This window comes from Prosopis cineraria, unplaced genomic scaffold (assembly GCF_029017545.1).
Source record: "Prosopis cineraria cultivar Desert tree isolate PC_DT_omini unplaced genomic scaffold, ASM2901754v1 PC11, whole genome shotgun sequence".
Lineage (NCBI taxonomy): Eukaryota > Viridiplantae > Streptophyta > Magnoliopsida > Fabales > Fabaceae > Prosopis > Prosopis cineraria.
Window position 1 is genome coordinate 44311769 of NW_026555342.1, and position 21615 is coordinate 44333383.

General features: G+C 31.0%; 1 protein-coding gene across 1 annotated transcript; it reads left to right on the forward strand.

Annotated features, from left to right (window-relative positions):
* Positions 1–12398: 12398 nt before the first annotated feature.
* Positions 12399–16597, forward strand: LOC129285111 (purple acid phosphatase-like). Its single transcript, XM_054920667.1, is given in 9 exon segments — positions 12399–12758; positions 13128–13149; positions 13152–13327; positions 13442–13553; positions 14010–14239; positions 14376–14514; positions 15106–15326; positions 15944–16065; positions 16167–16597. Coding segments are annotated over 9 exon segments (1410 nt in total). The 5' UTR covers positions 12399–12572; the 3' UTR covers positions 16369–16597.
* The last annotated feature ends 5018 nt before the right edge of the window (positions 16598–21615 follow it).

Below are 21615 nucleotides of genomic sequence, written 5' to 3' on the forward strand. Positions count from 1 at the left end.
AAAATTAAATCTCTACGGTAGTCTTTAACTAAAATTCTCATGTTTTTTTTTCTCTTGCTTTTTCCTTATCTTTCTCGTCCTGTTTCACAGTAATTAGCATCAGATATTTAACTATTTATATCCAATACCACAAACTCCAACAATGCCACAGTCTTGGTCACCCCTCTCCCGACGCCAATTCACAATGCAATTACCACCAACATTATGTCCATCTTGGAGAACTCGGCCAGACTACCAAAGCACGTCACGTGAGGATGCCACACGTGCCTTGACGCACCAATTAACGTCTCTCCGCGTGAATCTAATGCCTCGCGTACTGATCCTCCTTCCCCATTCGTGAACTCCACCTGCCTACTCTCAAACACTTGTCGCACGTGTTGATTTTATATTTGAAGGGTAACTTTCAAATTTTATATTCATAATTTCATATGAGTTATTATCATGAATGTCCATGTAGGGAGTGTCGAAATCATTGTAGCATCTCGCCCTAATCTGTTTGGCATCTGTAATGTTGTGAAGGGTACCAGCAGAACATGTATGATGAAAGGTGATACTACTGGGATGTGCATGGCCAATAGTGTGAGGTTGAAAATGAACGTTAGATGACTGAATATGAATGTCAGATGTATGAATGTTTTGAGGGCTGAATTTGAACGGGGCAGGGTTGACGCTAAAGCTGAATTGGAACGTGACATCCAAGAAAGGGTTCACATATATGAAAATGTATTAAAAGTTTGCTAACAAATTATAGAATCATTCAATAATTAGTGAAATCAGGCAATCAAGCATAAAGAGGTTGAAACTCCTGCACTATAATAAGAGGAGTTTGTAACTCTTGTAGAGCTCAATCATGAGAACGGTTTGGCCACTTCAACATCTTTATCACAACTAACTCCATTAAAAGCTCCTATACTTACTGTGAGTGTATGAGAGGTGCCTTTTCAAGTTGTCATCAGCCAAAACCAACCTTGTTAAGCTACACAATTTCACCTTATCTATGAGGTGTACCCACCAAGGATATCCTATCATTTAACAAATAGCTTCAACAATAACTTGTCATTTAACAAATAGCTTCAGCATGAACCACTGAAGCCACAAACTGGGGAACTACAAGAGCAAAACCACCATAGCTGAAATTAAAGATAGAGGAAGAAGGAAGACTGATGTTAGTTCACCAATATGACTTCATGCTTTTCTAAAATTGTGATTCATTCGTTATCCATAAGGGATTAACGCATGAAATAGTGTAAGTTGGAATAGAAGCCTAAATGAAGAACTCATTATCATGATAACCAAACTTGATTCAAGCATGACTGGAACTTCTAGAATGCCTAGGAGTCTCAAACCTATGATTAACACATTAATGAATCGTGATTCAAGCATTAATGACAAAGGCAGAACTAATGAGTGTTTCTAGGTTCTCATTATTATGTTAAAGCATACTGGTTCACATGTGAATGAGTTGGGCAGAGTCAATAATCATTTCTAGAAGGATGATTCACAGGTGAATGAAGCCTCTTCATGCGTGAACTCAATGTGATGTCTTTAAAAAGATTTTTAAAGCTAAAATCATATGACTCTATGCATGTTTTCTATTTCACATAGTTTTAGTTAATGGGGAGTAGAGTAGTTAGGGTACTACCAATTGATATCATTGCTGGGACCATGATTGCACTATCAACCTTCTTCGTTGTTAGATCTACAACACAATACCGGGCGTTGTTTGGGAGAGATTGGATCCACACCAATAATTCATTCCTTCTTATCTACACTAATGTTTAATAATATGGAAAGAGGATGACATGGAGATAATATGGGTAGATAGCAGGCCTTTGCATGCCATGATAGATGATACAAATGCGAGGTACTATGATTCAAATGTTGGCCCGTTCCACTTCTATAGCCCAGCCAAGACTGGAATCCCCAAGTGTGTCACCACTCTAAGTTCATAACTCCAACGAGCAAGAAGATCAACGGCAGAGATGGCCGTGGTACGAGCAAAATGGCCACCTCCAAAGCCTATAGTGGAGCTCGTCAAATGGTGACACCACAAGAACAAAATGTAATAGCTATAGCAGCCATGGTCAGTACAAGTTAGGAGCGAAGATATTTTTCCATTAATTCTAGACTCTAAGCAGGAGCGTTTCCAATATGATATTTGATAGAATATCCAAATTATGCATGTGCAAATCGTGATAGCCAGTTCGACAAATATGAGCTTCTCTAAAAACCCAATCATATGATATATCCCAATCTCGCATAAGCAATCTTTTTTTATCTTCTGCATTACCAAAAGCAAGGTGAATTCTATCTTGGAGTTTTGATATTTTCAATAGCTTCAATGGAATCAAAACACATATTAATCATTCTCAGATCTTATTGATGAAAGCCTTCTTAAATACTCATCAATCTCAGCAGTAGTAAACAGATTTTTTATTTTTTTAAAAAAAGAACTCAAAAAACGTAATCGAAACCAATTTACATGTCTAAGAAAAGTAATTGCATTTGCATGATTGTCCGATTTTAGGAAGCTTTCATTCATTTTCAGCGTGCTGCTCCACTCTAGCGGTATTTGTCTCTCTGGGAAGGCAGTGTCATTAATAATTGGGTCCCATTATTGACATTAATTTTCTCTTCTTGTCTAAGTTGATCGACTTTTCTTCTCTTCAGCCTGAAAAGACACTTTTTCATTCCCTTTTTGTAAGTTTTCAATTGTGTGGGTTTTTGATAAATATTAAACAGAATTTCCAGAATTGGTCTTTGGTCTTCCCTGTCCTCCTTTTTCTCTCTTCCACCTTTCTCGTTCTCCCTGTTCCCCTTCGCACTTCCCCTCTCCAGTTCACGTCAATAGGTCTCTGTGATAATCAAGCCAACCCATTTTACACGTCTAAGAAAGTCACCGCATTTGCATGATAGTTGCGATTTCATCATGTCAGGGCGACTTAATGAAGCTTTCTCCTTTATATTTCCACAACAGACCGAGTCAAGACTGTCTCTCTGCTATGAGGAGTGGCGGAGCCAGGACCTCAAGTTAAGAAATGCGATATAATTTAATAAAAAATTAATATTTTTTAAAAATAATAATTATACTAAAAAAATATAATAACATAAATATTTTCACCATCATTTTTCATTTTAAGAAAATTATATTGAATAGATTAATATAGTCTTGCTCTTCATCTCTTATCTAGATCATTAAAATATTATATATTTAATAAAATGGTTGAGCCTAAATATTTTTCATTTAATTTAGAGGGTACGAAATATTAAAAGTATGGGATGCAAAATTATAAATTTTACATACCCCACTTGTTATTTGCACCCCCCTCACCTCAATGCGGCTCCGCCACTGCCTACAAGTAGTGATTCCTAATTTTGGATCCCACTATAGTATATATAGCCTCTTCTTAATTAAGTATATTTTGAACTTATAAAATATAAGCAGCCTTGTATATATGAATTTTTTTTCATTTTATCCTTTATATTTATTAATCTAAATTTTTATGTAAATTTATCTCTTATTTATCATAAAATGCATTGTTAATTAGAACTAAGAACAAAAAGAAAACATATATATATTTTTACTATAAAAAAAAGGCTTTTGGCAAGGACAAAAAAAGTCACTGCTAAAAGTCATCGTCAAAACTTGATTTGTAGTGGCAACATTTAATTGTTGCCACTTGCCACCATAGGTCCCTTTTTAGCAATGATATTTAATTGTGGCCGCTAAAAATTATTTTTAGCAGCAATAAATTATCACCGCCAAAAGTATTTTTATAAGAAAATTTTAAAATTAAAAATAATTTATATAATTACTTTTTATGGCGACGGGTATTTTCATAAAAAAATAAATTAAAAATAATTTATATAATTACTTTTAGTGGCAATAGTAGTATTTTCATAAAAAATAATTAGAAAATAAAAAATAATTTATATGATTACTTTTAGTAGTGACAAATAGTCACCACCAAAAGTATTTTTATAAAAAATAATTAAAAAATTAAAAATATTTTATAAATACTTTTAGTGGCAAAATTTGTTGCTACTAAAAGTATTTATATATAAAATGAGAAATAAATAACATCGAAATGTTAAAGTTATACATAAATATTAGAATGTTAAAGTTATATAGATATTGTAAAATACAAATGGCATTACATATTACTTAACACATTACACACGTACTTGGTTTAGTATACAAATGGTGTCTACTTCATTTGCTAAACTTTACATTTCACTATCACAAGATTATTTGAATAAGATGCTCTATATCTGATGGTTATTTAAAATAAGTAATAAACAAAATAGGTAGAGAATACTTGACGGCTTTTTGAATTATGGATGAAATTATGTATAAACTTATTAAAGTTTGTTTATTTTAAATTATAATTTATTAAAAATATTTCCTATTAATTTTAGATTAACTCTGTTAAAGAGACTTTAATAGAAGTCTAAACAAATTTAGATTGAATTAAGATAAGATTCCTTCTATTTTGATTATGAAATATCTACTTAAATTTTTAACATAGAGTTTTTTGTGTTTAGCATCTACTTTGAGTTTATCACATGTCCTCCCATTTTCTATCTCAAAGATAATAAAGAATAATTATATAAAATGACTATTAACAAAATTTATATGCTTAAAATAAATTTGTTTATTAAAATATTTTTAAGATAATTGAAAAATTATAGATAAAATTTATTTTTAATAAAAAAGGGGAAGCATTCAACTTAGGAGAAGATAAAAGTTTAATAATTTATTCATTAATTTTTGAGAAAAATATTAAAAAAAAGTAAAAGATATTCAACATAAACTAATATAATACATACTTAGAAATTAATTATATACTTAATTATTTTCATTTAAAAAAATTTAAAAATTGGTAATAATGTTTATCAAAAAATTATTTAATATTTAAAAATTATTTCATTTTAAGTTAATTTTTCTAACAAAATTAATATTTTATTAAAAAATATAATACGTATACACTCATAGAAATTATTTTAACATATTAATAAATGAAAAAAATCAAATATATATGTATATATTTTTTAATAATATATTATTTGATATATGTGTATATAATTCAATAATATATATTTATTTTAATATATAATAATTACAGGTGTATTTTAGCTCAACTGGCAACAAAGGAGGACTTAAGCTAGGGAAGTGGAGGTCAAGGGTTTGAATCTTAACTTGGACATATTTTACAATGAATATGCATATTTCACAATGAATATGTGATGTGCCACGTGATGGCAAAGTGGCGTGACACACACATGGCGAGGTGCTGTGGCACAAGGAGGTGCACACATGTCAAATGACATGGCATAAGAAAACACTGACGTGGCATGAGATGACTTTTTTATTTTTTTAAAAAAGTTAACTTTTGACAGTGACAAAAAATCACCACTAATTAATTAGTGGTAACGAAAGGATTATCACCAAAAATCTTGTCACTAATATTTTTTGGCAGTGACAAAGCATACTTTTAGTGGCAAAAAACTTTTGGCAATGACAATTGTCACCATTAAAGGTATGCTTTCATTGTCGCCGCTAAAAATTATTAGCAATAAGACTTTTAATAAAGATCTTTTGATGGTGGAAAGTCACCGTTAAAAACTTTTAATGGTAACTTTTTTTTTAATGGTGACTTTTGAAATCATCGTTAAAAGTCAATTTTTTTATAGTATTTACAAGGATGAGATTTTTTTTTTTGGAATGTAGATGATTATTACTTTTGTGGAGGCATTTTATGGCAATGTAGACACATGAGATAGCATCAGCAATAATGAGATTGTGGCAGAGATCATCAGCCATAGGGAGGCGAGCGTGAGTCTTTATAATCTTTTTATGAGATACATTCATTAATCAACTGTCGTGAATAAATTAGTTATACTTAACATGTTTTGTTGATCTAATTATAATTTTGACATGTAAGATACCTTTATAGATCGATGATAGGACCTAAGGGCCTCTTGTAGGGTGCTTTGATAATCCTCACTTTATCTCCCCCCATAGGGCGAGGGTAAAAGCGGGATAGCAAATCACGAAACATTTGCAATTACTTATGCTAATGTGTGCCTGAGAGAATCAAATTTTTTTATTACTATTTTGTGACGGGTGAATCATTTTTTAATAGTAATATTTAAAATTTTTTAATTAAATTGTTTTTATATAACACATGTTAATATGTGTTCATTATGATAGAAGCCATTGGATGCTACTCATGCTCAATCCATAACTGAAAACAAACTGCCCCTTATTTTTAGTTTTTCTTGTTTTTCTTTTTTATTAACATTATTTTTTCTTTTTGAGTTTTATTTTTATTTGAATCGGGTTTTACTGCTTCTATGAATTGAGTTCTACATGGTATTTATCTAATTCGTTTGATCTGGTACAAAAATGGATGAGTTTAACAAGTTTGCTTCTAATCAGAATTTATGAATAAGTTAACATAATTTTATTAACCAAAAAACATAAAAATTGTGAATTTGGAGAATTAATTCAAGAGTTTAACTGAATTTATATCTATTTCAAGTTTATAAGCGAGTTAACAAGATTTTGTAAGTTAGAAGTATAAAAACAATAAACTTAAATAATTAACTCAAGAGTTTGACAATAATAATATGAGCATTGAGCAATATGATTTCTTTCAATTATTTTTGAAATTTTTTTAATAGGCTGGGTTGTCCAATGTAATTAAAATACTTCAAATAAATTAAATAAAATTTTATATGATATTATTTTAATTAATTTTATTTTAATAATAAAATGTATATTTAATTTATTATATTTTTTCTTTATAATTATTAATATTAAAATTAATTTATATTTGTTATCATGGGTATGTGTGTAAGATAATTTTTTTTTTTTTTATACAGGTAGATTCAATGTGAACGCAAGAAATATCAAGGCGCGTGAATGCAGGGCTGTGGTGACTCCATCAGCACATGGTGGATGGTTCTAGGAGCAAACGTTACCCTCATAAGTATGGGGCTGACGGTGGAACCCACATGACTCCGTTTAGTTTCTCTTTCTTCTTTTATCAACAGTTCGGTTTCTCTTACAAGATTCGGATAATTAAACAAAAGAAAGAGGACAGGGAGGGAGAAACCAAGAGCTTCATGCCAGCGCAATGCCATGGTTTTTGAAAAAATTTCACTGCATACCCTTGACTAAAGATAATAAAAATAAAAACCCTTATATTTCTAAAATTTTACTGCAAGTCTAGAGTATTGAATTGAAATTAAAATTTTTTAAAAAATAATAAAATTTTTCTTATTAAAATTCTTTAGTACAACTTGTTCATCTTTTTACATATGTTGTTTATTATCCTATTTCACTTGTTCATTAAAACCAAGGTACGTAAAACCGGACCGGTTATTGAACCGGTTATGGCACTGGGTCACGGGTTAGTGGTTCAATTAGGGTTGAACCGGGGGTTAAACCGGTGGCAAACCGGTCATGATTAAAATAATACAATTTAAATAAAAAGATATTAATTATAAAAATATTCAACTAAATTCAACCACTCAAAAGTCTAACAGTAATAAAATATAATATTTTAAATATTTATCATTACACTTACAACTCTTCAATCTCAAAAGTCTAGAGAAGAGATGGAAATAGAGTTGGAGAAGAGACGGAGATTGAGCTAGAAAAAGGACGAAGAGTCAGAGACTAAGTTGGAGAAGAAATGAAGATAGCAAAGACAGACATAGAGCTGGAGAAGAGATGGAGATAGAGTTGGAGCCTGAAGGAGAGACGGAGACTAAGCTAGAGAAGAGACACTGATTAGGTTAGGGTGAGAGAGGAGAGACACAAATGAAAGGCCGAAATAAATGCTGTCTGAAAATCTGAATTGGACTTAGCGTGCTCTACCTCTAATTTTTTTATTTTTTGACTTTAGTTTTACTTTTTTTTATTATCTTATTTTTAAATTCAGCACTCTAAAAAAAAATAAAAAAAATTCTCAAAAAAAATAACCCGGTTAACCCAGTCAACCCACCGGGTTAACTGGGTTATACCGGGTTGAACTCGGGTTGACCGGGTTACACCGGTTTATTTTGTCACCGGTTTAGGAGTAAACCCAGACCGGACAAGGGACCGAGTCACCGGTTTCCGGGTTGACCCGGCCGGTCCGGTCCGGGTTTCAATACCATGATTAAAACACTTTCATTAGAAGAAATTTTAAATGTTCGTTTCATGTTAGCACGATTTGTTCGTGTTCCTATTGTATGTGATTTATTATCCTTCAAATTATTATTTATTGTCACATTTCACTTATTCATTACAACATTTTCACTTAAATTAATTTCAAGTGTTGCTTTAATGTTAGCACGATTTTTTTCTGTCCCTACTGTATATTGTTTGTAACTTTTCAGAATGTTGTTTATTGTTTTGCTTCACTTGTTTATAGTCCTACATATTTATAGTTCATTTTTTTTCTCAATTAAATTTCCTTTCTCTTTTAATAGGGACAATCTTGCTATTTTTTAGAGAACTTTAATCTCAATTTAGTATCTTAAACATGCAATGAAGTTTTATAAATTTGGGAGTTTACTTTTTCATTATCTCTAGTCCAAGGGTCTTCAATGAAATTTTCTTATAGTTCTCTATGGAGGTGAAAATGACGATGTCTTGACCTTTAAATGCATCCACACTCCAGACTCCAAACCCATTGGCCTAAAATAGCCTATTGTGAAAGAGACTCTCTTACTTCAAAATAATGCCTTTATTTTGAAAGAGTCCTTACTATTTTAAATTTTCATGTGCATGAGATTGGCTTATTCTTCAATATGTCTCTTTATTTTGAAATAGCCTCACATTATTTTGAAAGAAGCTCCTTTAGTCCGAAATAGTGTGTATATCTATGTAAGCTCTTTCCAAATAACTTCTCTTAGGGATAGCTTATTTGAGAACAACTTGACTTATTCTCAAATAAAGAACTTCAATTCAACGCATCATAAACTTTTTTCAATATATTTTTCAGACTTCAAAATAGCTCTCTTTGTCTCATTATTGTGATATTCTTCACTATTTCAAAAAGTTTCACTGTTCTGAAATAAACTTGAATACTCTTATTCTATTTCACACAAGAAAAATAAGGGTCCTTCATAATCTCTTCTGAATCCTTTCCTTTCATGCTTTGTGTGCTTTGTTAGTATTATAATCTTTCTAGAATCATTCTAAACTCTTTCTTGGGCTAATTTGAACTTACTTTGATCTAATTCATAAATTTCTTATTCCCAAATAGTTTGATTATTTTGAAAGAGCTTCTCACCTAGCTTGTTAGAGTATTAAATAAAGAAAGACATTATTTTTCTTACTTCTTGTGTGCGAAGAAAAGCTTCACCGAAAAGCATTATTACATGGCCTCATTTTGGAGAATGCTCATATTATTAAGAAGAAAGACAAATGATGAGTCTAACGGCTATTTTCTTAAGTGTAACAGATCATTTTTGAAGCCAAGTTATAAATATGAGCATTTATGAAGACATAATGTAGAGAATTAACACAAACAAACAAGAGTTATTTTCATTTATTGTTTACCAACTTTTTGAGTTTATATTAACTAAAAATAAGCTCCATTGACTATATATCAACTTTAAGGAAGAGTGTTTGATAATAGTGGTTCATTTTTGAATATATTCTATTTGTTTTTGTTTTTCTTTATTGAAATAGAGTATCTTAAACTCGAGGAGTTTAAGTAAGATAAATCATTACCTTTGTAACGGAAAGTGATTTAAATTTTAGTATAAATTTAAGATTATACTGATGCTACTAAGAGCCCAAATTAATCTTGCTGAATTTAGTAAAGGAAATCTCAAGTGATACTTGAGGACTAGACGTAGGCCCAAGTAATTGGAGCTAAACCAGGATAGATATCCGTGCTAGCTTCTCTTCCTCTCCTTCCATCGTGTTTGGTGATATCTTCTAATCTCATCTTCTTAATTTTATCAGCAAATTTTTAGAAAGCCCGATTCACTCTCCTCTTTGAGAGACTTTTAAGACCTCTGTTATTCTTCAGTGTTTTAACCTTGTTCTTCCTCCCTCTTATGTTAGATTTCAAGTGGCAATAACGAGTATTTTTATCCATCTTAGACACCCATTGAGAATGGGGCTTTTGAAACCATTTCAACTCCTCACATTTCAGGATTCCTTCCAACTCATCTTATAGTTGACTTTAAATTTCTCAAGAATTTTGATCTTGGATACGTTGTAGAAGCTTGAATTCCTAGCCATTACCATCTTTTTTGGCTTATACAGAATTAATGGGAGAGTATTCCTTGGTCAATTTTAAATAGAAAACCATGTGCTCTTCAATTGGAGGTAGGAGCACATGGCTTTTTATTTTGAAAAAATAATAATAAAATTCTCTCGAATTATATAAATAATAATTTAATTTTTTAAAATGTCATAATTATGTTAAAGTCTTTAAAGACTTTTATATCAATAAATTTTAAATTGAAAAATTTACTTTACTTTATTGAAAATAATAAACTCTAATAATAACATTTGCTTAAGGAATAATAATTTTTGTTATATGATTTGCAAAAAATAAACAAGGAAATTACAATTCAACAAATGTAATTTTTGTTCCAAAATAACAAGTCTCAATTATAAATTTTACTTAAGGAATAACAACTTTTATTTTGTGAATTGTAAAAGTTTGAACAAAAAATTATAACTTGCTAAATGTAATTTTTGTTAAGAAAAAATAAGTTTTTTAAAATAATGAGCCTCAATTACAACTTTTTTTTAAAGAATAATAAATTTTATTTAAAGAATTTCAAGAATTAAATAATAAATCATAACTTGTTAAAAAGGATAAAATGATATTTTTAATTTAAAATCTATTGACACAGAAGTATATAGTAACTTCAGTGAAATTATAACATTTTGAGAGACCACATTACTATTTATATAATTTAGAAAATTTTATTGTCATTTTTTCTTTTCTTTTTTATTTTTGGCCTGAGGAACACATGAATTGTTCTTTGTTCTTGAAGGCAAGTCTTAATTAATTCCTAGATTAATTTTAATCACAGGAAACTAATAATAAAACTTAATTATTTCAATTTAATTAATTATATTTAAAATAAATTAAAAATGATTTATGTTAAAAACCATATATTATAAAATTCCACATGACAGAATATTGTAGTATAAATAATCTTAACTTTAGTATAAATAATCTTAACTTAAAGATACTAATCAAATTTTTAAGTTTTTTTATTAAGCACACCCAAAAAGTTGAATTTGAAATCAAATCAAAATAATTGCTAGATTGCAATAACAATTGCGTTGAAATATACTAATTGCTATTTGTCATCCCCATTCATTTTTCATAACAGGGCCAGTTTTTTTTTTTTTTATATAAACCTGGCAAATGCATCTTGTTGCTAGGAAATGCATTTTATTATAACTTTTCAATTATTAATATGGTTGGGCTGATCACTTGATTTGCAAATAAAGAATGGTTACTTTCAGACCCTCGTAATTAAAAAAAAAAATGATGGTAATGAAAACTTTGTTGGAAATTAAATACGTTGTACGGCATATGGCATCAATCAATCCGTTTGCCTGAGAAAACTCCTCCTAAATAAAATTAAAAAAAAAAAAGTGTTGTGGTCAAAACATACTCTCATTACACGTCATGAAAACGAATCCATCATTCATGATTCATGCTAGCACAAGTCTTCGTGGATATACAAGACTCCAAAGTCAACTCTCTCTCGCCCTCATATTGTTTATTTATTATTAAAAAAATAATTTTATACTTTTATAATTTTATCAAATTTTATTTGTAATTTTTATAATTTTTTTAATATTTTTAATTTTTATAAAAAGTAAAATGATTGAAAAAATAAAATTATAAGAACTTGAAAAATAAAAATCATCTAATCTTTTTAAAATTATAAAATTTATTAATATTAATAAAATATAGAGATTAAAATAAAACTTGCTAAAAGTACAAGGAAAAAAAAGATTACGTTTTCCTTTTATTATTGTATCCAACTATTGACTATGACTATCCATCGTAAAGGCTTCAAGCCATATTTGTGTGATTCTGTTTATAAAATAGAGAGAGAAAAAATTAATTTTATTTATAAAATATTTATTAATTTTTAATATTCATTTTTATTTTTTATCTTTATTAAATATTTTAAATAAAAATATTATTAGTAAGATTTAAAAGCACTTATTAAAAGTAAATATAAAAATTTATTAAATTTTAACATAAAATTGATAAAATTTAAATTTTTTTAATTATGATAAAACATACTGAAAAGAACTTATTAATAAAACAAGGGAGCATACCATACAGACAATAGCTCGAATCTTCGGCGTCCGTGATTCCAGGAAATCTGATTTCACACGGCAGAAAAATAGAAGTTGACCAGATTCACACAGAACCTTGAATATTCCCCTAATTATGCCATTGCCATTGTAAATTGCATTCTATTAGTATGCTGCTATCTATAGTAGAGACGAGGGGAAGAGGAAGGCGTCGAGATTGATTGGTGGGACCTTGATTCGTATAGGTTCAGAATTCCGTAAGATGCGTCTTCTATGTTTTCCCTGTTTTGTAGCCGTAGCTCTGTTTCTGGGTTTGCTTCTGAATGTGCCTGAGCTGTGCAATGGCGGCAAGACTAGCACCTTCGTCAGGAAAGTTGAGAAGACTGTGGATATGCCACTTGACAGCGATGTTTTCGAAGTACCTCCAGGTTATAATGCTCCCCAGCAGGTATCTTTGTGACTTTTTTTACGTTAGATATAGTTTTGCTTTTCTGGTTGTCTGAGTAAAGAATAGATGAAGCAAATTCTTCTTTTCTGTCATTTTCCTGCTTCGTTTACTCTGCATTTTAACCCCATTCCATTGCTTGAGTTGAGGCTGTCCTAGCTAATACCAAACTTGTGATTCAACAACTGATATTATGCTTGACATGAGGATTAGTCTATTAACTATGACGTTACGGTGTACTTCAATTCTGTCAAATATAAATTCTGAAATTCCATCTGATTTTCTCAAAACTCAAGAAAATAGAAACGTCAAGTTTTGAAATCTGAATCACAACGCAGCAGAGTCTTAATGTATGGTTGATCTGGAATTTAGGTTCATATAACACAAGGTGACCTCGTGGAAAGGGGGTAATTGTGTCCTGGGTGACTGAGGATGAACCGGGGTCAAGTGTAGTACGTTACTGGAGTGAGAAGAGCAAGCAAAAGAAGGTGGCTAAGGGAAAATATACCACTTATAGATACTTCAATTACACGTCTGGTTTTATTCATCACTGTACCATTAGTGATTTGAAGGTAAGACTCTAATTGCTCAACATCACAACTCCAATGCAATTATGCGAAGCTTGAAGCTTCTGGATGAGAAGATATAGATGTTTCTTTTAACGAATCAATGTACTTTTTGGGCAGTTCAACACCAAATATTACTATGAGGTTGGAATTGGGTTCACAACGAGGCAGTTTTGGTTTATAACTCCTCCTGAAGTGGGCCCAGATGTGCCATACACATTTGGTCTAATCGGTCAGTGCATTTTATTGGTATATCCGATATTACTTTGTAGTTCACAGATCACAGTTGAACATTGGGATACAAGAGTGTGAAAATATATCGGTTGTCTTAAAGTTGGTGTTCTGCTTGATCTTTCACATGCATTTTGTGGGTTTAACATTTCTATGGAATATGAGGTGGTCTAGTGGGGAGGGTAAGACCTAAAAGTAGTTAGCAGAAGTCTTGGGCATGAATTTTTGTTCCACTTCATGTACCAAAAGAAATGATTCTTTGGGAATGACCAAGAAAGGAAGTTTCTAATGTTTAGTCCAGATTTATATGTCCTTAAACTAGTAGATTTGACTTTTGTGACTGGTGTTTGGTCTCTACCTCGTGCACCCTTTTCCAACATGCAGCAAAATCTTGTGAAACAACATGAAATATGTGTGCCAATTTGTTTGTGATTATCTAAGGGAACATTGGTTGCAGGGGACCTTGGTCAGAGTTTTGATTCAAATAAGACGCTCACTCACTATGAAATGAACCCTAGAAAAGGACAAACTGTGCTGTTTGTGGGAGATCTATCTTATGCTGATAACTACCCAAATCACGATAACGTCAGGTGGGATACTTGGGGACGGTTCACAGAAAGAAGTATTGCTTATCAACCTTGGATATGGACAGCAGGGAACCATGAAATTGATTTTGCTCCAGAGATTGTAAGCTTCTGATATGAACCCACTCGAAACAATCTTTTTTTCTTCAATCATCATTACTTTTTCGATGCTATTGTTCTTCAGCCAAAAAAAAAACTCAAAAACTAAAAAGGGAAAAACTGTTGTCGATTTGTTGCAGGGAGAAAACATACCTTTCAAGCCCTATACCCACCGTTACCATGTTCCTTATAGAGCATCAAAGAGTACTAAACCCTTCTGGTATTCTATCAAGAGAGCTTCAGCGCATATCATTGTCTTGGCCTCATACTCAGCATACGGTAATTCTTTATGACATAATACCTGACTATGTGAAGGCATAGCGATTGATGCTATGATTTTCATATACACAATGCTGGCTGTAGTGCTTTTCACAGTTGCAAACTTGCAATGAGCCATGACTTCTACATGATCAAATTGTTCTGAATAGTTTTGGTGCTCTATCAAGACATCTGAGAGCTTCAGCTGATCTTAATGTCATATACTGTTTCTAATACAGTTGCGTTTCATCTAAGTTATCATGCAATAGTTAATAAATACTAGATATCGTAAATCACTGGCCGGTATATTAGTTTCCTTTGCTTAAAACACTAAATCTTACTGCTGCTTAAATATGTGTTATGCAAATATACATGTTTGAATAATGGGCTGAGCTGTTGGCCCAAAACAAAAAAGAGAAGGATTGACTCAGTAATATGTTGTCAATCATCCATGTCAAGTTTATATTGCTTCCTCTTATCCACCCCAACCTTTTTTTTTTTAAAAAAAATTTTTCCTGGTGTTAGCGCTTGGATCAAGAGCTTACATGGAACTGTAATGTCCATGCTTTTAAAGTTAAATGTTTTCAATATAATGGATCTTTACTTTTTCAGGAAAATACACTCCCCAGTACAAATGGCTTGAGGCAGAGCTACCAAAAGTTAACAGGACAGAGACTCCTTGGTTGATTGTTCTCATGCATTCTCCTTGGTATAACAGCTACAATTATCACTTTATGGAAGGGGAAAGCATGAGAGTGATGTATGAGCCTTGGTTCGTGAAGTACAAGGTTGATGTTGTGTTTGCTGGTCATGTTCATGCCTATGAGAGATCAGTAAGAGCTAGCTCTCTATCAAGCTGTCTCCTTTTTTCTTTCCTTCTTTTGACTGAGGTGTAACTGGTGTAATGTTACTCTCAAGCTACTTATTTCTGTATTTTCTCTCTTGAAATCTCAGCAACATGCTTCTGAAAACTGTTCAGATCATGATTCATTAGACTTGCCTTCAAACTTTTTCCACTCTCAACCCTAAGGGGTTGGTCTGACTTTGCAGGCGAGCATTTAACGTGTTGCCAGACAGCCTACCGCAAGTTGAATATTTATTGTCAGTTTCTTTGGACCAGGCTGCAAGAAATTTCCTTTTGAGTTCCTTAGTCAGGGTATTAGATGGATAGATGGTCTATAGATTTACCAGTTGGAGTGCGTGCATGCAAATTGGTCCAAACACCACCTTACTGTGTTGCCAAAGAAAATATTTCAGTCTTCAAACAAGACATATTCTCTGTTGTTGCAGAAGCAATGCCCTTCCAAGAATTTGTCTTTTTCCCCCATGATAGTTACCGAATATAGTCACACTGACACATACCTGAATGAATTCCAATATATTCCCTCACCCAGCAAAATTAGATTTTAGTGTTGTTCTTCAGGTGATAACTGATTTGTTTTTGTGTCAGGAACGCATCTCCAATGTGGCATACAACGTTGTAAATGGTCAGTGCACTCCTGTAAAGGATCAGTCGGCACCTGTATATATAACCATTGGTGATGGAGGAAATCTTGAAGGCTTGGCAACCAAGTAAGCTCTCTATGAATAAAACAGAAAGAGTGGAATTCTAGTGAGGCTTTTTCTATGTCATCTTAGGCTGATTCATCTCTTGATGGCAATTTGTTGGGCAGCATGACAGAACCACAGCCAGAGTACTCTGCATATAGAGAGGCCAGTTTTGGACACGCCATTTTTGACATCAAGAACCGAACTCATGCTCAGTATAGCTGGCACCGAAACCAAGATGGGTATGCTGTGGAGGCTGATTCCATGTGGTTTTTTAACAGATTTTGGCACCCAGTTGATGATTCCGCTAGTCACCTATCAAATTAATCAATTTACTCTGTCTTTTGGGGGAAATAACCACTTACCACTGTGATAACGTCAATGATGATTCTTGTCAAGTAAATTGAAATGTGTTCGTGAATGCCAATTTCGATTTTCGCCACTTCAATCATTCCACTTTGTATTCTTGTCACACGAGATATGAATGAATACGTGTGGCTTGCTTCTATTGTCATGAACTGGCGAATAAATAAAATCTCAGGCTCTTGCTTTCGCTCGCCCTTCTCTGTACCTCAGACGCTATTTTCCCCATAACTTCTTTTTCTTGCCTCTGAATCAACCCTGCTCTCAAAACTGTTTCATCATAAAGTTTAAAAAAAAAAAAATGAAGGAAAAGTTTTAAGTTATTGACAATTTTACACTCTGTTTTGTCTCAACTTTGGACTGTTTGAGAAATTCAAGTCTTGTTTATTTTTTTCAATTTTATCTTCAAATAATAGCAGGAGAGAAGATATGTTAAATGGAGTAGGAGAAAATTAAATAAGAGTATGTAATTAATATTTTCTTAATCTACATTTATTAACCTTAACTAACATAAGTGGTTTTCAAGTGGAAGGAGTACATCAATGGTCCTTGAAATGATTGAATAAACTTGTCTTGTAGAAGTCAGTTTCAATTTGAAAATACGACTCAATTAAAAATTATAGAAAAAATAAGTCTAAGATATTTAAATATTTTGCGGGGAAAATGACAAATGATTTTATTATTTATTAACCTATTTACAGAATAATAAACAGATATCACACAAATTAAATTCGTCTCGTATGTTTTTCAGAATCTAAAAGGTTAGTTTATAAGAAAAAATGATAACTAGTAACCTTGTAAATCTCCAAATCTTGAAATGTTTGAAAAGAAGTTATTTGCAATTAAATATTTGAATTATTGAAATGACCAATAGAAAATATCTCATGAATTCAATGAACTTTAGTTGTCAATTTAACAAAGATTACTGGTGAATTTAATGAATATATGAAAAGTTAATTATGAATGTATAGGTAGTTTCATGAATATATACATGATCATTGATAAATTTAATGAGAACCACTTATGAATTTATGAAAAACCAATTGTTAATAAATATTCAAATTCAAAAGCATTCTTTAAATTCACAGTTGATTGTCCTTGAAATATAAGTAATGCATAAATTCATAAAATTATATATTCACACATCATCAAATTTTCATAAATTTACTATTGACCTTTCTAAAATTTACAATGGACTATACATAAATTTATAAAATAGTTTATTATTCCATAATTAATTTTCTATTAATTCACAGGTAACATTACTTAAATTTACAACTAACTTTATTTAAATTCATTAGTTATTTTCTACTAGTTATTTTAAATTATAAATAGAGGTTATGATCTTGTGACATTTCAAAATTATTTAAAGTCTTCAACTATATTAATGCCTTTATAAGTTACTTTCTCTATTAAAAAATATAAGACATTTTTTGAGGAGCTAAATGTTCAAAAATATAAGGCATTTTTAGTTTTTTGAGTTGTAATCATTATCTTTTTTTCAAAAGAGTCCCTATTAATGAATGACTTTATATTTATTATAAGATGTTTAATAAAGATAAATATAAAAAAATAGGATTAATTAAAAAAATAAATAATTATTTTATTAAAAATAAAATTTAATTAAAAATATATTATATTTTTAAATGTGAGGAGTATATAATTATTATTTTCAAGAATTACAATCAACATGTGAGTCTCTAGAGTTTTTAATAAAATATCAATCTTCGTTTGAAAACTGGTGGGCCTACAGAGGTCTAGCTACCATCATGTGTTAAAAGCCTTTTGTTTTAAATGACAAATTTCCAGTTCGAACACGCTAGAAACAAGCAAAACTTAGGAAACCTGATCATTAGTTTTAACAAAGGATGAAATTTCTCAACTTTCAGTAAAGATTTCATTGACTAGGGCATCTCGCTCCTCCTTGGGTCTTTCGACAGCTTTACCATATGAAGATATGGCATTAATTACTCTGTTAAACAGTTTAATGTTCTGTCATTAACTACTCTCTCCATCTTTATATATAATATATTTTTTAAAATTTATTTTTATTTTTAAATATAAAAAATGATAATAATATTTTTAAATAAGTAAATAATTTTACTCTTATTTTAAAAAATAAAATAAATTTTTAGTTATATTTTATTTACTATCATCATAATATTAATTATGATATTATTAGAGATAAAATTAAAAAAATATTATATTTTTATGTAAGTTCAACAAAATAACAAATATTTACTATTCTATAGGTGGGGAGGGACGGAGTATCCTTATAACTTTTTTTCTTTTTGTTTTGTTAAAATGCATTTGACCCTGGGAAAATCGCTGCTAAGGACCCCTTCGGAACCTTATTAGCAAAATTGGACGAGAGAAATCTGATTTAGCTCTACATTCCTTAGAGTTCTCTCTACAATTAATTTGGATGGTCAAAAGACGTAATTTTCCCTAGCTTTTTTTTTGGACAGAGAGAGAGAGAGTGTGTGTGTGTCTGTGTGTTCGATAGCCTTTGGTCTAACACTCTCGTGCCGGTAATTGCTGTCCCGAACTGCCACATCGCATTTGCTGCCCTGAACCCCCCCCCGCGTCCAGGAAATTAGCGAGGTTTTTGCTTGATGTTGTTACCACTTCTAGTATCAAACCCTCTTGAGTTGTCCTTCTTGGAAACCAATTTTTTCTCTTTTGAAGATGCAAAAACAAGATGTTCAAGAAACTGCGATGAACACCAAAGAATCAACATATGATAGAAAAACCAAGGCATTGGTCAGCTTTTAAGGTAGTTTCTGGAGATGTTTTTTCCACTCATTGATTACAGACCATGGGCATTCGAAGGAATATATGTAGGGAACTGATGGCTTTATTGATCCCCATTAAATATTTGAAACTTTAAGAGACGGTACAAACCGCATAATATTATTTGTAATAACATTAAATTTTCTAAACCACACTTTTATTAAAATTAAAATGCAACAGTGACTTGTATTTTCTTGAATGGTAACATTTTCACTATATTACAACACTTATTTTTCTAAAAAAAAAGTAGCTATCTTCTAGACTTGTTAAATAAAGAATTGCTTATTGTTAAAATAGAACGAGGATTTGTATTTTCCTGAATTGTGACTCATTCACCCTATCGGTAATAACCCCCATCATTATCTACACATAACCATAACACTTAAACCAATTAATTAAATTAAGGAAGAGACCAAAAGAAGATATGATCAACTTTGGTCATTTGAAACTCCAAAGCTTGTTCATAAATAATATTTGAGAGGAACCAAGTTTGAAAACCATAAGTTAAGGCCCTTGAAAACATAAAAAATCATAGTACACAAGGTACAGAAGCTTGACAAAGTAGTTAAGCATTAAAATATATGAAAAAGAGGCAAAACAGTCACTTCAACAATTCTGAGCATATTTGCTGTAGCTTATGGCATAGAGGCCGCTCATCTTAGCCAAAGATACGTTCTATCATGGCCAATGCATATGACACATCCTCCACGGCCATCAAAGCATTCCATAGTGGTGTACATGATAATATAATGTAGAAAAGACAACAATTAAAATCTAACTTTTAAGACATTTTAATTATCATTAACACTGAGTTTGGTGCATCTCTTGTAAAGGTACTTTTGCTAATAAGAAATATGTTAGCAATAAAATAAAAATATTAAATATTAACTTAGAAATAAAAATAAATAATTACATAAAAAAAGTTGAATTATCGTTAAGTCCAACCAATCAAGAATAATGAAATTATTAATGTTTTTTTCTGGCGACTATGAAAGTAATAGGCTTTCCTACAATTTTTTTGTTTACATTTATTTTATCAGAAAATTTTGCACATCAAATGGCACACATGTAGAACTATGAATATGAAATTTCATAGCAAAAGTGTATAATCCAATGACCTTATTTAAAACACTGAAAATTGCTTGCATATGTGATTTGGTAACTTAATTAATTAGGCTTACTTGACAATAATGAAGTTATGTGAAGCTGCAAAATTTGTAACAATGTACTTCAAATGACTACAAAAAAGAAAAGAACAAAGAAAGAAAGAAATCAAGTTAGAAGCATATGGTGAATATAATTAATCAAAAAAGGAAAAGCTATGATTAAGTAGACATGAATATAATATAATTAGAAGCATATAATTAATTTTTAGCTGTAGCAAGGAGGACAAAAAGCTTGACAGTTAATTGTTCATTTTCAGCATTACATAAATTTAAAGGCAAGAATACTATATGCCAAAACACACACTTTTTGGTTTTAACCCCTTCTCACTTGATTGTTCGTTCTCCATCCCTGATGGTCACTAGCTAGAGCTAAGCATTACAATCAATGGGAATGAAAATGTAAGAAAATGAGAAAGGAAAAAAACAGAGAAATAGAAGTATGACAAAGAAATTACCTCAGCTTTGAATGAAGAAAAAGAGTTGTCAGCCTTTCAATTGCAGATGCAATGCATGACCTTTACCTTGGAATACATATAAATTAATATACAAATCATTAAAAAAAAAATTTCCTTTGTTGACCTGACCCTGTGATTGACTACCTCTGCATATAACTAAATTTCAATAAATCCCACACCACTAAACAAAAGACTCCAAAACTAAGCACCATAAAAATATATTAAGTAAAACAACTTGATATGGTATTGTTTTAAATCAAGCAAAGAAAAGTCAAAATATTCCTTTCCTTGATGGCTTTATTATATTGGTCCATTCAAGTTATTGGATAAATTTAGGTCTCCTGAAGTAAAGCTAAAAGTTTTTAGACAAGGAGAATAAAGTTCATTGTAGTGTTTGGCAACATATTAAATAATCTTATTATCTCTTCCCATAGTCTCAAAAGAGGAGTCCTAATAGTAACATAATCTATTCTTCAAGCATATTCAACAATTGAGAATAAAAAAAATCATAATGAGAGCAAGAATACAAACAAAAAACAAAGTGGCAAGGGAAAATGCTCTGAATCTTTTTTTTTCCAAACCTAGACTATCTAAGAAAGCCCTTTTTCAAACCTACTCTCATATTGAATCAAGAGAAACATTCATTGTGCTCAAAAGGGGTCAAAGGCAAAGCATACCTAAGTGAGGTGAGAAAGAGAAATCATTGTGCACCTGAGTCCTTCAAGCATTAGTAGCAAAGCACTGGAGATGAAGGGCGAGAGAAGAGCACAACTTTGGTAAAAATAGAATTGCAAAGG